This window comes from Sinocyclocheilus grahami, unplaced genomic scaffold (genome assembly GCF_001515645.1).
Source record: "Sinocyclocheilus grahami isolate Dianchi unplaced genomic scaffold, SAMN03320097.WGS_v1.1 scaffold14.1, whole genome shotgun sequence".
Taxonomy (NCBI): Eukaryota; Metazoa; Chordata; class Actinopteri; order Cypriniformes; family Cyprinidae; genus Sinocyclocheilus; species Sinocyclocheilus grahami.
The window spans coordinates 936,571-953,218 of NW_015505193.1; the positions used below are offsets into that span (position 1 = coordinate 936,571).

At 34.7% G+C, this 16,648-nt stretch overlaps 1 protein-coding gene across 1 annotated transcript in view; it reads right to left on the reverse strand.

The window, feature by feature from the left end:
* LOC107600553 (von Willebrand factor-like) overlaps positions 1 to 8,447 on the reverse strand; it is a 34,281-nt gene extending 25,834 nt beyond the window's left edge. The window contains 15 exon segments of the mRNA XM_016292489.1: positions 37 to 232; positions 1,383 to 1,483; positions 1,634 to 1,772; positions 1,857 to 1,993; positions 2,412 to 2,458; positions 2,574 to 2,685; positions 3,550 to 3,672; positions 3,775 to 3,991; positions 4,075 to 4,196; positions 5,205 to 5,413; positions 5,859 to 5,961; positions 6,395 to 6,541; positions 7,112 to 7,175; positions 7,725 to 7,827; positions 8,421 to 8,447. Coding sequence (XP_016147975.1) covers positions 37 to 232; positions 1,383 to 1,483; positions 1,634 to 1,772; positions 1,857 to 1,993; positions 2,412 to 2,458; positions 2,574 to 2,685; positions 3,550 to 3,672; positions 3,775 to 3,991; positions 4,075 to 4,196; positions 5,205 to 5,413; positions 5,859 to 5,961; positions 6,395 to 6,541; positions 7,112 to 7,175 — 1,717 coding nt within the window. The 5' untranslated portion in view covers positions 7,725 to 7,827; positions 8,421 to 8,447.
* Between the last annotated feature and the right edge of the window lie 8,201 nt (positions 8,448 to 16,648).

The window sequence follows — 16,648 nt, forward strand, 5'->3', positions numbered from 1 at the left end:
ATACATGTATCTGTATGAGTGTGTGAGTGTTTATACCTCTCTTAGGGTTTAAAATACAGGGATCTGAGGGTTGCAATTGAACATTGTCACAGTCTGCGTTCATCTTCCATGCGTTGCCGAATCCTTCGACGCGTGTCTCCACCAGCCCTCCCACTGTTAAGAAGTCATCTCCTTGGTTACCATTATAATTACCGCACAGACCGCACGTTTTCCCAGCATAGGCTGGGTTTAGCTGCAAACACACACACACACACACAAATGCTCTCATATCAGAATTGCAGCACAGGAGTATTTTCACACGCAGACTCTATTATATGCGCATGGGAATTATTTATACACATTATTTTCAGCACCTAAAGCTCCCAGCTTTCTCTGACACACAACATCTGATCCTGATTGCTGGAAATTCAGTTTTTAAGGTGGTAGATTGTTTTACAGGGCTTCTGGATAGTCGAAGGTGGTCGTTAGCTAAATCAAACTGGTTTAGGTAATTGAAAGAAGATGCTTAGCAGAATGTTCACGCTGCTCTTTTCCATACAGTGAAAATGAATGGAAACGGAGGCTATCAAGCTTCAAAAAAGACAAGAAAACACCATAAAACTGATATCATAGTTATTATAAAGGTGGTCCATTAAACTGTATTCCAATGTGTCTTGAGGTGCTATATTTGAATGTATTCCAGTACAAATCCATAACAAAACATATTGGGCATTTCCTCACACAAAACAATCATATGGCTTCAGAAGATTTTAAATACAGCGCAAAAGTAATGTGCACCCCTTTATACATTTATGGTGCTTTTTTATCATTTAAGGAGCTTGACAGCCTCAGTTAATATTCATTTTTATTCTGTGATATAGAGCTGTCAGAATTTTCTTTTTCTATTTCATGTAAAAACGTAAGTCTCACAGGTTTGGAATGACATGAGAGTAAATAAATCAGTGTTATTATATTAGTATTTTTTATATATACTATTATAGCATTCAGTAATATTTTGAATTACCTTTCATTTTCATTTTTTCATTTTTTATTTGAATTTTAGTGTCCATTCTGCTGCTTTTGTCGTTTTTTATTTTTATATTTTAATTTAGTTGTATATTTGTTGAGTTAGTTGACAAGGCAACATTTCTAATTGTCATTTCAAGTTTTTACATTTTTCACCTAATATTTCTATTTTAATCTGTTTCAACATTTTGAAATGACCAATTTAATTTTTTTTAACCGTTTACGTTTTCAATTTTAGTTTTTGAGAACAATAGCAACACTAATGATGACACAATTTTCATTTATTAGGTCAACTTTTCCTTTAACCTGGTTAGAGCTGGTTGAGCTTGACCATGTTAAGCTGGTATAGCCTGGTTTTCCCAGCAGAACACACTTACTCTGAGCAAAACACGTCCTCTGCCATCCCAATCCAGATGTAGATCGTCACCATAAAGCAGTCTCACAGATGACAACACAGTATTCTGAACTCTTAATGCACCTACACACACACACACACACACACACACACACACAAACGCATTATTGTTATGTGGTGCTATGATTTGTACACCTCTATTATTACATTACAACTGTCCTTTTATTTGAAAAAAAGGCATCTGTATGTTCTGTGTATTTCATGCTGACAGACCATTAATTAGGGGTGTCTTCACGTCCATTCCATCCACAGAGACCACACCCCCATGCTTGAGGCGAACCGTCTGATTGGGCAGATCATGGAACCTCAGTGTAATTGATCGTGTGCAGACGGCATCTTGGTCATCAGCACACTTGAACAGAAAAATACAAACATAAGCACACATCCTAACAAACAAGGACAAGTGTACGTATATACCATAGGGAAGATTTCAGACCTGTGCAGTCTCAATGATGACAGAAAAAGAGTTGCTCTGACAGTCTTTAGCCAGCAGATATTGACAAATACCACTGAAGGTGAAGAACTTATTGTCAAAGGTCTTATAATGGGACTGTCCTGTCACCAGACACTCCCCTAAGGAGAGAGAGAACAAGAAACCGATTAGAAAACAATGTTTGTTTAAAAAAAAAAAAAAAAGAGTATTTTTTTTGTGTATTTTTGTGTAAAAAAGTATTTATTTCAATAAAATCTCATTCAAACTATATAACTATAACTATATTATAACTCCATAATATATCTATATAATATATATATATATATATATATATCAATAATAATAAAATAACAGTATACTTTTGTAGTGTTTGCTAATTGAGGCATTCAGAAATATTTTATGTCAACATGAAACTGCATTTTCTACACATTTTTGTGTCATAGTGTGACATATTTCCTGGTGAAATAGGATATTTTGTATTTCTTATTAGAATGGAGCTGGATTGACATTACATTAAATTACATTAAATTAATAGTTAAGTTACAAATTCACATTTACCAGGGCATTCTTCATTGGTACATTCCCATGATCCATGGCGACAGACGCTAAAAGTTAAGGTCAGTTAAGTTAAGACAATGTGTACAGATACAGCAGCCACAAATATTTGAATGCATTGTTTTGTAATGTGCACGTATGTGTATTTGTGTGTGTGTGTCCCACCATGTGTTGCAGTCCTGCGATATGGAGGAAGCAGGAGGGTATCGGTGTCCCGCATGCATGCAGGAGCATTGAGAGACATCAACACAACGATCTCCATCCAGCACCTTACCCGCTGACACACACATTTCACACATTCAACACTCAGCAGGAAAAGACACACTACAAAAATAACCATTCGTGTGGTCTTGTTTTTCAGTAGAAATATCTAAAGATAAATGTACCTAAAAAGCAGAAAATGTCATTTATTCCTGAATTTTTAAAGCTGAATTTTCAGCATAGTTACTCCAGTCTTCAGTGTCACATGATCCTTCAGAAATCAGTATAATATGTGACCCTGGAGCACAAAACCAGTCTTAAGTCGCTGGGGTATATTTTTAGCAATAGCCAAAAAAACATTGCATGGGTCAAAATTATCGATTTTTCTTTTATGCCAAAAATCATTAGGATATTAAGTAAAGATCATGTTCCATGAAGATATTTTGTAAATTTCCTACCGTAAATATATCAAAACTTAATTTTTGATTAGTGATATGCATTGCAAAGAACTTCATTGGGACAACTTTAAAGGTGATTTTCTCAATATTTCGATTTTTTTTGCACCCTCAGATTCCAGATTTTCAGTATCTCGGCCAAATAATGTCCTATCCTAACAAACCATACATCAATGGAAAGCTTATTTATTCAGATTTCAGGTGATGTATAAATCGCAATTTTAAAAAAAAGGACCCTAATTACTGGTTTTGTGGTCCAGGGTCACATGATTTGCTGCTCAAGAAACATTTCATATTATCATCAGTTTAAAACAGTTGTGCTGATTAACATTTTTGTAGAAACCTTTTTTAAGATTTTTAATGAATGGAAAGTTCAAAAGAGCAGCATTTATTTGAAATAGGAATCTTTTGTAACATTATAAATGTCTTTACTGTCAGTTTACTGTATACATTCTTCTAGATTAGCAGACCGGTATCTCTCTCACCTGGACAGTTGCAGCCGTCGACACACTCCTCCTTGCAGACTTCCTGGATGTTTATATTCTGACAGGAAGTGGAACAGGTCGGGGTGCAGTCGCTGTACTCCATGCCAATAGGACACTTAGGGGCTTAGCAAATGGAAACATACATTTATTTACACGCAGTCAATATCAGACTTATGTGAAATGTATTTATACAATTGTGAAAGTGAGTATGCATGTATTACTCACAGCACTGGCTCTGTAAATGCCAGTTGGACAGTGTTATGCCGCGACTGGCACAGGTACGGGCGTATTCCAGCATGGCCTGGCACACGCAGTCATCTCCCGTACTGCAGTGACAGGCATCAGACTCGCACACGGACACAAACGCAGCCGCATCCATGAGGTGAGCACAACGCAGGTAGAGCGTAGAGCTGCTCATGGCTTCACACCGTGACATCTGATCCTGAAACACACGCAAACACGCTCAGAAATCTGTATGATAAGGCACACAGACGGTTGTTTTTGTTTTGCAGGCGAGCGTCTGACTTTAGCTGATTCTCCGGTGCTGTTGCAGCTCTGAGACGGGGGCAAGATGCGTTTACAGGTTTCATCTGCTCCTTTCATGGCCCAGGAGTTTGCAAAGTCATATGGATCATCTGTCAGAAAACCTAAAATACACACATTTATAAATCTATGAATGTCATGAAGCTATATATATATATATATACAGTACATAGCTATATTTAGTATTGAAATATTTTATTATTATTTACACTGCCATAATGTGAAAAAAAGTTTTTTTTATTATTTATATATATATATATATATATATATATATATATAATACACACACACACAAAGAAAAACAAGTAGATAGAATAGAAAAAAAGATAAATATAGATAAAGTATAATTAAAATAGAATAGAAAGAGCTAGAGTTAGAGGGTCAAATTAATATATTACAGTATATATGTATTGAAATGTTTTATTTTATTACTATTATTTTTATATTGAAATGTATTATTATTTCCATTTTAGTATTTTAATCATTTTAATAGTACAGTATTTATTTAATGTTTTAAATATATATATATAAAAAAAATCATTTATGCTTATTTTAATTTTTAAAAACTGATTGTGTCCAGACAGGAAAACGCAAAAATAAATTATCCGGACACATTAATTATGACGTTTTTTTTAATAGTCTTTAGAAGCCAACTTATCAAAAATATACTTTATATTTGGGGTGAAATTGACCATAACACCTTCTTAGATTTCACCTGTTCAAACATGTTTGAACATCTTTCAGCTCTGTTATCTCTTAGTTTCCCTGGCTCTCCGTATCATGTGGTTGACTCATGTGAAAGATTATATTCTAAATTTAAACACAGCTGATAAGTGCCCCATCAACTACAAAAGCTGTAATACAGAACGATGACAGGGCACTAACATACTGTACCCCTCAAACACACACACACACACACACACACACAAAGATCTGAAACAAAGAGCTTTCTACTGAAACTTTCTAATGTTTTGTCTTCAGGATGAACACTGGCGCCACCTATTTCCTCAGCTCGTATTAATCAGCATCCTGTGCACTGCTTTTAACACATGATCTTACTGAAAGAGTGTTTGAAAGGTTTTTTTTTATTCTTTCCTGCGTTCGTTTCTCACCTTCTTGTGCAGTGTATTCATCCTCCACCAAATAATTGTAGTTTCCACACAGGCCACACGTACGGTTGCTGTGCTGCTTGGCAAGCATTAGTTGAATGTTATGCGAGGAATCTATACGGATGGAGAACCCGAACTCTTCGCTCCATAAACGAACATACCCCAGCTCATACCCTGCAAACACAGAGCTTGATGCATACGGCAATGGGAGCCTGGAGGGGAAAAATTCAGAATTATATTTTATATGCTCTATCCTGCTGAAAAGACTAGCATAACTAGTCGTGTTTTAAATACTGGTGAGCTGGTGCCACAAACCAGGCTGCTTAACTACTTTAACCAGCAACGGCAGCACTAACCAGACATGATAGTCTAAGCTGGTATTTTCAACAGGGTATAGTGATATAAAATGTATATAAAGAATGCTAAATGAATTGTTACTGTGATTTTGAATTCCTAAAATAAAAATCAAATAAGGAAAGTACTCTGTAAAAATTTGTTTCGAAGAGTAAATTGTACAAGAAAATACAATTTCAGTCGTTCAAAATTTCACATTTAATTCAGTGTGTTACTTATTTCTTTGTAATTATTGATGAAATGTACTTGTGAAAACTGTTTTACACCATTTTTTCCTTCAGTGTACAGTAGAACAACTTGTACCTCTCTGCGCCTTGTGACAGTGTCCCATCAACAGAGAGGTGAAGCTCGAAGAATTCTCCCAGAAATAAAGTCACTCCTTTCCTCTTTCCATGAGAGAAATCACCTAGACATAAACATACACAAAAGAAGGCATTTTATCATATTGACAGTGCACTGTACATGTACAAACTTTGCCATAGTTTGTTTAATTCATGAAAAACTATGTTTGTTTGTTTGTGTGTGTGTGTGATGTGTGTACCTGTTTTTCTATTCTGGTGGGGACTGGTGGAACCTGAATACATACAGACTCATGGGGACTCGTGTCACGGTGGGGAACTATATTGAGGTCCCCACGGATAAACAAGCTAATAAATCACACAGAATTAAGTTTTTTGAAAATCTAAAAATGCAGAAAGTTTCCTTTAAGGGGTAGGTTTAGGGGTAGGGGTGGTGTAGGGCAATAGAATGTCCGTAGAAAAACCATTACGCCTATGGAGAGTCCCCACAAGGATAGCAAACCAGACGTGTGTGTGTGTGTGTGTGTGACTGGCTTTTACCCAGTATGGAGAAGCTTCTGTGTTGGCAGTCTCCCGCCAGCATGTAGCTGCAGTCTCCAGGGAACTCATAAATCACACCGTCAAATGTGTGTATATGCTTCCGGCTAAACAGACTACAGCGACCAGACCCCTCGACTGACACCAAACCTACAGAACAAAGAGGTAAAGAGAGTTAAGCACTTGCACAATAGATTTTAATCAAAGCAACAGCTAATGTTCAAAAGTTTGGGGTCGGTAAGATGTTTTCGAAATGACCCAGCCTGCATTTGTTTGATCAAAAACACAGTAAAAACAGTCATATTGTGAAATATTACAATTTAAAATAACTGTTTACTATTTTAATGTATTTTAAAATGTAATGTATTTTTGTGATAGCAAAGATGAATTTTCACTGTCAACTAATCCTTCAGAAATCATTTTAATATGCTGATTTGATGTTCAAGAATAACATTTATTATTATTATAATGTTGAAAACAGTTGTTCTGCTTAATGTATTTGTCGAAATCTTGATATCTTTTTTCAGGATTGAATTATGTATAGAAAACAAAAAACAGCATTTACTTCAAATATCTTAAGTCTTTACTTAACTTTACTTTTGATCAATTTAATGCATCATTGCAAAATAAAAGTTAAAAAAAAACATAACATTTAAGAAACATCTAAACAAAACCAACAGACAGGAGTTGCAAACATGTACAAGCATCCTCGATTCTAACCTGAAAAATTCAAGACGAAAACCCATAGGATTCTACTCCATCCTTTCCATCTGAACTGTTCCATCTGATTAAAGAAAGAGAGAGAAATCATAAGAGACTTAGTCCAGTTAGTAATCAACTCAACCACCCAGAACACCATAGGAAGCATACTGCATTGCAATGTTAAGGGACACTGTACTTTTTTCCCACAAAATGTAAAAGTCTAATGCACAATTGCTGGCCATCAACAATATACTGAAGTGAGCATTTGGGGGTTTCATTTAGTGAAAAATAATAGCAGGAGCCAAAGCAAAAGTTCAGCTGGAAGTGAGAAACAAAGCAGAAATCTCTGAGCACCTACAAATCTGTCAGAGACTTAACTCATGTATTCCACATAGACGGCACAGAAAGAATGCTGTTATTCTTGAACATGAGCTTAGAACGGGAAAACTGAGCATGATATATTCACAAACACTCACTGTACATTACCATCCATGCTTAAATAGCAAAACATAAGCCTTAAACAAGCAAACAGATGTACAATCGCTAATACAAGGATTTGAAATAATCACAGAAACAAATGCATATGTAATGCATTTTCAAGTTAGCATATTGATAGTGTGACACCTGTTACCTTTGACCGCTGACCAGCTGTAGGCTCCCAGCAACAAGTTCTCTGAAGTGCTTTGCTGTGCAAGGTCTTCGCTGTCCAGTGTCTCACAATCCCGAAGACATGACTAGAACCCAGTTTAGAAGGAAAGAACTGCTTTATAAGAACGAGAGAGGGAGGGATGGTGTGATTTCTGTTTTTAAACTCATTAAGAGAGGACAATAGGAGGAAGTCTGGGCATTGTAGGAACTGAAGGATTAGTCTGGCAGTGAAGACAGATAAGACAAACCAACATTAGTGCCAAGCCAAACAGCACACACACTCACACAAACCGCAGCATATGAAGTGAGTTTGCAGCCTCTGTGATGTAACCCTTCTCTGAAACTGATGGATTAACTGTTGGAAAAACCTCACTCCAACGGCGTATTCAGAGCATGTTCACATGAACTCCATGATTTATTCACATGAACTTCATCATTAATATAGGCTTTTTCATGCTACCTTTCATTGTTGACCCTGAACTTGCTGGCAAAAACATGAGTTCATGTCTTACACCATATCCTTGCTTCCAGATTGTACAGCATATTTGACACAGTACTGAAAAGTAATTTGAACAAAGGCCCAACAATATGCTAATATATTAGCATAAAATAGACTGAATAGGAAAATTGACAACTTTAAAGGACCCAAAAAATGGAAATTTGCTGAAAATGTACTCACCCTCAGGTCATCCAAGATGTAGATGAGTTTGTTTCTTCATCAGAACAGATTTGGAGAACTTTAGCATTACATCACTTGCTCAGCAATGGATCCTCTGCAGTGAAAGGGTGCCGTCAGAATGAGAGTCCAAACAGCTGATAAAAACATAATTAATATCATAATCCATAAGTAATCCATGTGACTCCAGTCCAACAATTAACATCTTGTAAAGTAAAAAGCTGCATGTTTAAATCCATCAAGTTTTTTTAACTTTAAACTATTGTTTTTGGCCTAAATACCCAAAATAGTCCATAATACATAAAAACACTATCCATTTCATGTTGTTCTCTCACATCAAAATCCACCAACATATTTGTTTAGAACTGTTTTGGACTGTCGATTTGCTTGATTTGTGCATATTTCTCTTCTGATTCAGACAAGACCATTTTTTTTACTACAGAAAGGTGAATAATGGATTGTTTTTGGCAGAATACAGAGTTGAGGGATGCTCAGTCTTTGATGTCAATAAAAAGTTAATAGGCTGAGAGAGAGAGCGAGAGAGAGAGAGAGAGGGGACATATGCTATTGATCTTTCACTCTCCTTCACAACCATGCTTAATAGCAATGTAAATGAGGACATACTATAGACTTGTTTTGATGTAAACTTAATTATAAACACTACTAACCCAGCCCTACCATTATATGTGTGTGTGGGTATTTATGTATATTTGCACATTCCAGATCTCTATCCATCAGATATCAAATGTGTGTGGATCAATATGACTCTAATAATGCTGTAATTCTTGATTATGAATTCATGTGTGTGGGAATTGTGAGTCAATGAGAGCTGCTGTGGTGCTTCAGTTGTTATTTTTCTTATTTTTAGTATGAGAAATGAGTGAAAGTGAAGAAGAGTAGAAAGTCAGTGAGACAAATGTGAAACTAATAACGTATCATTTAAAATGAAGAAATTATCTACCTGAAGTGTTTCAGTAAAACAAAATGATTTATCTTTCATTTCAATGAAAGAGAACATTAATATTCAATTAAACTTCATTTCCAAAAAGCGGGCAGGTGTTGTTAACACCCACATATCTATAGATAGCCTAATAAATATTTATTATTTAGCCTAATATTTTTATTTTTATTATTTTATTCCTTGTTTTATTGTTGTGATTATTGTTTTTATTTTATTTTATGTAAAGCACTTTGAATTACCATTGTGTATGAAATGTGCTATACAAATAAACTTGCCTTGCCTAGCCTAAAGTTCACAGGACATGCAACATTTAAAAATGTCTTAGAGAAACCACTGATCAGTGGAAGAACCCTTTTTCTTTTTCTGAACATATATAAAAGGTAAATACACACATTTACAGCTCAAAACAGATTACAACAAAAAACAATAAGAGATATAACATAAACAATATACAAAGAAAAAGAAAACATTAAGCCAGTGGTAATGTATAATTTAAAATAAATTAAAAAAAGAGAGAGAGAGAGAGACAACCTTTGCTAAATCCCTGCCTCCTTATTATACAGGTGCATCTCAATAAATTAGAATGTCGTGTAAAAGTTAATTTATACCACTCAACTCTCGGTTAACATGCTTGGATACAGCACTCTGTGAACAGCCAGCTTCTTTGGCAATGAATGTTTGTGGCTTACCCTCCTTGTGAAGGGTGTCAATGATTGTCTTCTGGACAACTGTCAGATCAGCAGTCTTCCCCATGATTGTGTAGCCTAGTGAACCAAACTGAGAGAACATTTTGAAGGCTCAGGAAACCTTTGCAGGTGTTTTGAGTTGATTAGCTGATTGGCATGTCACCATATTCTAATTTGTTGAGATAGTGAATTGGTGGGTTTTTGTTAAATGTGAGCCAAAATCATCACAATTAAAAGAACCAAAGACTTAAACTACTTCAGTCTGTGTGCATTGAATTTATTTAATACACGAGTTTCATAATTTGAGTTGAATTACTGAAATAAATACAACACATAGTCAATAGCACAATAGCACATAAGTATTATACTTCGTGCACAACGCATAGGATGTTAAGGCTTTATCACTCTTAAAAATAAAGATGCTTCAAAAGGTTCTTCAAGCGATGCCATAGAAGAACCATTTTTGGTTCCACAAAGAACCATTCAGTCAAAGGTTCTTTAAAGAACCATCTCTTTCTTGCATTTTTGTAATCTGAAGAACCTTCTTTCGCCACAAAGAACCTTTTGTGAAACAGAAAGGTTCTTCAGATGTTAAAGGTTCTTTATGGAACCATTTAGACAAAAAGGTTCTTCTATGGCATCATGAAGCACCTTTATTTTTAAGAGTGTAACATTGCTGGAAGAAGAGATAGTATCCAAATAGTATTTCATGTCTTTACAAAAAATAATAAATAGAGGTTTAACAGACAAAAATTTGCATTTATGAATAAAAAAACTTATCTAGGAAAGTAAATGGATTTATTAGAAAATACTTGTCTTTTAGATTCTGGCGGGAGTTATCCGTCTACACACTCACACACTGGGACACGGACGGATCCGTTACTCTTGCATTCAGCACTGTGTGAGAACAGACTGCTGTGATGGCGGCGTTGACTGGAGGAGAGATGTGCGTCAAGTATCTGATGTTCGTCTTCAATTTCATCTTCTGGGTGAGTGAGAAATGTGTGCAGGTGTTGGCTCGCGCGCGGGACGTTGTTTTATGATTGCTCGCGATTTCCCTCAAAGATTCATTGATAAATGCGTGAGCACACAGCGTCCCGTTTAGATTGTAATTAATGACGTAGGGACGTCTGTGTAAAGCAATGCAACGGGACTGCAACCATTTGGCTGACCTAATTTGAAGGTTTTCGGGTCGGATATCAGGACCCTGGTCGTGTAGTTAAAATAGGCTACTGTGTGTTTGTTTGTGAGTCAGCGTGTGTGCGTGGGACAAGTACTGAATTTTGATAGTGTTTCCTTTGACTCCCCTCTGTTCTGGACAGCCGAGTTCTGGTGATGTCCGACTCGTGAGCAAATCGTTCTTTTGAACCGGTTCTTTTTAATGAATCATTCGAACCGATTCTCCAAGTGTTCAGACTCGAATTCGAGTTCGCATACTACTCTTATGATGTAGACAGTTTGTCGGGTTCTGGAAGTAAAATCTCATTTATTTTCTACATATTTAAATTTATTTTAATCCAGTCATAAAAACGGAATTTACTGTATAACGTGGAATTTCATGGAATCTGTTTATTTTTGATGAATAAATAAAAAAACAGGTCAGTACACACATATATATATATATATATATATATATATATATATAGACTGTGTCTGTGAATATTAAACTGCAAAAAGACTATTTAAATACGAATGTTCTGCATGTTCATTTGATTACCAGAAAATACACAACACAGAGTTTGTGAAAAAAAATATTATTAATTATTATTATTTCTTCATTTTAGATGTTTACATTTGGAAAAGCTGTGCTTCCTGCATAAACCTGCCCCTGTTGGTTTGGCAGTAGCTTGCTTGCCCTACACGGTTACCTTGTTTAATTTCTTAATTCAAGTTATATATATTTTGTTCTATTTGTGTTTTTAAGTTATTTATAATAAGTGAAGTTTACTGTTAAGTGCACTGATGTCAGACTCATTTTAAATAATAAAGTTTATTGTTAAATTGTTAAATACCCTGCCTCCACTAAATAGGCCTATGTTTGTCACATCATTATAAGTGTTTGATCACCACATTTGAGTTATCATTGCAAAAAATGTGTTTATGTATATATATTCTGTTTATGTAGGCTATATACTGTGTTCTATATACAGTACCAGTCAAAAGTTTGGACACGAATGGGAAGTGTGTCCAAACGTTTGACTATACTGTACTATAATATAGCCTACACATAAAGAATATCGGCAGACATATTGGTATCGGTCTTTTTTTACACCCTAATAATCGGTATCGACATCGGCCCCCAAAAAACCCATATCGGTTGGGTTCTAATATCAATCACACTTTCTGAAATCTGCTTCTTGACTCAATTTTGTTCAAACATTTAAGACATTTTTATGCAAAACTGCATTAAAAATGGAAAATAATTATATTTTTGCCACAACATATCATTGCAAATCCAAATATGCATAATTCCTATGCTATATAGCTTGCAAAAGCAGTTTGCATTATAAATTGTCACCTAACATTATATTTCAGAAAGCAACAACATGCAATCAAGCTTGCACAGTATGTTTTGGGCCTAAATCCAGTTGGGTCTGCTCTGCTGTTTTTTTTTGTTTTGTTTTGTTTGGTTGGTTTTTTTTGGCAATCCAGATCGCACCATACTGCAATGTTCAGTCGGATGTTCAGTTTCATGCCAGAGTTCAGCAAACTGCAGCATATGCATAATCAAAAAGAATGGAGAATTTTTGAATTCTCATCTCAAATAAAATTTAGTTGCACCAGCAGGAAAATGGCCACGAAACGTTGCCTTTTACTCACAGCCTGGAGCTCTGCAATCAGATCAATGATTTGATCTTTCCATAGTGTTTATACATTACGGGAGAGCCTGCCTACGAATAGCTTATATTTGTTGTCTGTCCACATTAAACTGGGAAAAACTATCACCTTAAACATTGTGGTGAAACAAAATACTAGATGTGAATTTTTGAACCATTCCATTGAAGTGAATTCAATTGACTAAATGAATCGCTAACTTTATCAACAGTGAACACAACCTAGAGCCGTATGGTGTGTGTGTGTGTGTGTGTGTGTGTGTGTGTTCAGCCCGAGGGTTTATGTGAGCACACGTCCTAGATTGTCTTTAATCTGCGGACCTATTTATAGAGCATGATAATCTCATGGACAAACTCACTGTAAACTGCATTTGTTGGGTTTTTATGGGGGGATAATTTGCACGTTATGAAATAGTGTTTTTGTGTGTGTGTTGGATTTGGTCTCATTCATTTGCACTCTGTAAATATTACTTAATATCAGCATTACTTAACACCTTCTCTGAGCACACACACACACACACAGAACCTGCAGGTCTTAGAACCATTGCATTAATGAGGCATTCAGGCTCTTCCACTGTCTTCCCTGCCTGGATAGAGACTAAACTGCCCATTTATTTAGTGACCAGAAATGTAAACATATCATATTTGTGACATGATGTTTTTAACAAAAATTTATTTACATTTAACAATTCATTATTTACTAATGAGTTCATTTACCTGGTAGTGATATGTGTGGCATTTAATTTTTTAATTTTTTTTATAGTTTACATTAAAGTTTAGATTATAGTTTACATAATTTATATATATTTTACATATATTTTCAATATAATTAAACATTCACCCTCCATTTCATATCACTAATGTGAAAAGGCTTCATTATTTTTACTGCAAAGTGCATTATGTAATATTTAATATAAAAATTAGAGCTGTCAAATTCGATTAAATACACACGTGTAATATATATAAAAAAATGTGTAATATATATTTATGTATAGTATAAATCATACTCTAATATATATATATATATATATATATATATATACACATGTAAATATTTCTTAAATATATACATATAAATATACACAGTACACACCCATATTATGTAAACACACACTTTTATTTTTGATGCGATTAATTGATTTGACAGCCCTAATAAAAAATTATATATACTCGTATACTACAGTAATAAATAAATATATATATCATTACTGTAAAGTGAGTTATGTCATATTTAATATAAATAATTATATATGTGTGTGTTAAATATACTACATGTGACAACTAATATTTTACTAGATAATTATATAAAAAATTATATTTTCAGTGTTATATAGTAATATATATAATTATATATGATTTTTATAAATACTGTGAAGTATTTGTACACCATGGTAGTATGTGTTGTAGTTTTTAATTAATTTCCTCAATTTTTTTTCAATTATATCATAGTCATAAGCATGAGATTTTATTTCTTAGTTGTATTATTATTATTGGGCGATATGATATGGGAATTGAGAGGTAAATGTGATTAATGATCAATGAAAATGTTGCAGTGAAAAACATGCTTCTTATTTATGAAGCAAAATATACATTACTTTTGTTTTTGGTGTGAAATTTGGCCCAGCTAGAGCATTAGAACAGAATGCAGTGTGAAATCACCTCAAGACTTGTACTGAGCGCACAGCATGCTGACTCTCACATACCTGTGAGCTCCTCCCACTGACACACGTGGAATAATGTGGAACATGCAGACATTTTCAGTTTCTGTTTCTCCTCAAACAAAGGCAGGAAGTAACAAAACCGCACGTCTGTGAGCAAACTTTCTTGAAACTGATCTATTTAGCTGCGATTGTGCAGGTGAACGTATACGGTTTGTTTCCCTGAACACGAAAGTGACTTGGACTGCAGCAAAATGGGTGTTGATGGATGTCCAAAATGTATTAAATACGCCATGTTTATCTTAAACTTAATTTTCTGGGTAAGTGCAATTTCATATTTTTGTTTTGGTGTGTGATTGTGTGAAAGTAGCACGTCAACGTTTATTTGAGAGTGTTAGTGTTTATGTGGAGTTTGTGTGTGGAATGGGGTGAGAGATTGTGAAGTGGGGTTGTTTTAAGGGTGTTCGTTTAGTTAAGAATTGGCATGGAGATTTGGAACAGATTTGTCAACCTTTAGTTTTTCAAACAAAAGATCTGGGTCAGAGAGAATGAATCAAAGAGCAGGACGTGAACCCTGTGAACATGAAACTGTTGCGTTCAGTGTAGTGAGCAGGACATGACTAGAATGAAAAATAAGAGGTCATGATATAATGAGGAACCTGGTGTTAGCATGTGTGATAGTTCAGCAGATTTTAAAATCAAATGCTGAAAGATGATTGATCAGTGTGATGCATCTGTTTGTTTGTGTTTTTGGACATAACTTTGAAGCAAAATTTCATGGTGCCCTTGAACGCTCCAAGCTGGCTTGACATTATTAATCTGCAGTCATATTGGGTCAAACCAACAGATGTTGAAGGAGTTGCACTTACTGAAATCTTTTTAGTGTTAAAAAAGAAAGCAAGCAGGTTTTTTTTTTCTCCATGTGACGGAGGTTATTTTATCCATAGATGGAGGAAGTAAAATCAGATGAGCATGCATGCTGTATATAGCATTACACATCTGACAGATTGTCAGAACGTCTGCCAGTTTTATTTGGATTCTGTCACGTAATATTGCTTGCTGGTTTCAGAAAAGATAGATATAAGCCTCTGAGCCTATTGAGTTTTACTAAATTGTGCACATTATTACATAATTCATGCAACTGTCTGCAGTGTCCTGTTGTTTTAGTTTAAAGAAACAAGCAAAGTCAAGCTGGTTAACACTGCCAATGCACCCCTGTTGGTATAAAAATAGCAATTGTTTTATAAAGCCTAAATATTTCATTTTATTACAATAGATGTCTTATACTTATTTGTGTTTATTTTATAGTTCTTCATATATAACTTTGTTTTATTTTGATGTATTTTATATTTAATTTATTTATATTTGCAAGCCACCCATCAATTCTAAATATTAAATTTTATTATAATAGATGTTTATTTGATCGTTTTTATATATTGTTGTTTATTTTTGTAATGTTTTTATTTGTTTATTTAGTGTTTTTATTAATAGCTTTATTTTAACTTTAAAACAAGTTTCTCAAGGTGCTTGCACAGAGAACAGGAAATATACCTATACACATATATATATATATATATATACACACAGTGGTGTGAAAGTTTTTGCCCCTTCCTGTTTTTTTTTAATTGCTTGCATATTTGTCACACTTAAAAGATTCAGATCATCAAACAAATTTTAATATTACACAAAGATAACCTGAGTAAATACAAACTGCAGTTTTGAAATTATGATTTCATTTATTAAGGGAAAAAAGCGGTCCAAACCTGCCTGGCACTACGTGAAAAAGTCATCTAATAACTAAATCTAATAACTGGTTGTTCCACCCTTTGCAGCAACAACTGCAATCAAGCGTTTGTGATAAATGGCAATGCGTCTTTCACAGGAATTTTGGCCCACTCTTCTTTGCAGAATTGTTTTCATTCAGTCACATTGGAGGGTTTTCGAGCATGAATGGACTGTTTAAGCATCTCAATAGGATTTAAGTCCGGACTTTGACTTGGCCACTCCAAAACCTTAATTTTGTTTTTCTTGAGCCATTCAAAGGTTGACTTGCTGGTGTGTTTTGGATCATTGTCCTGCTGCATAAACCAAG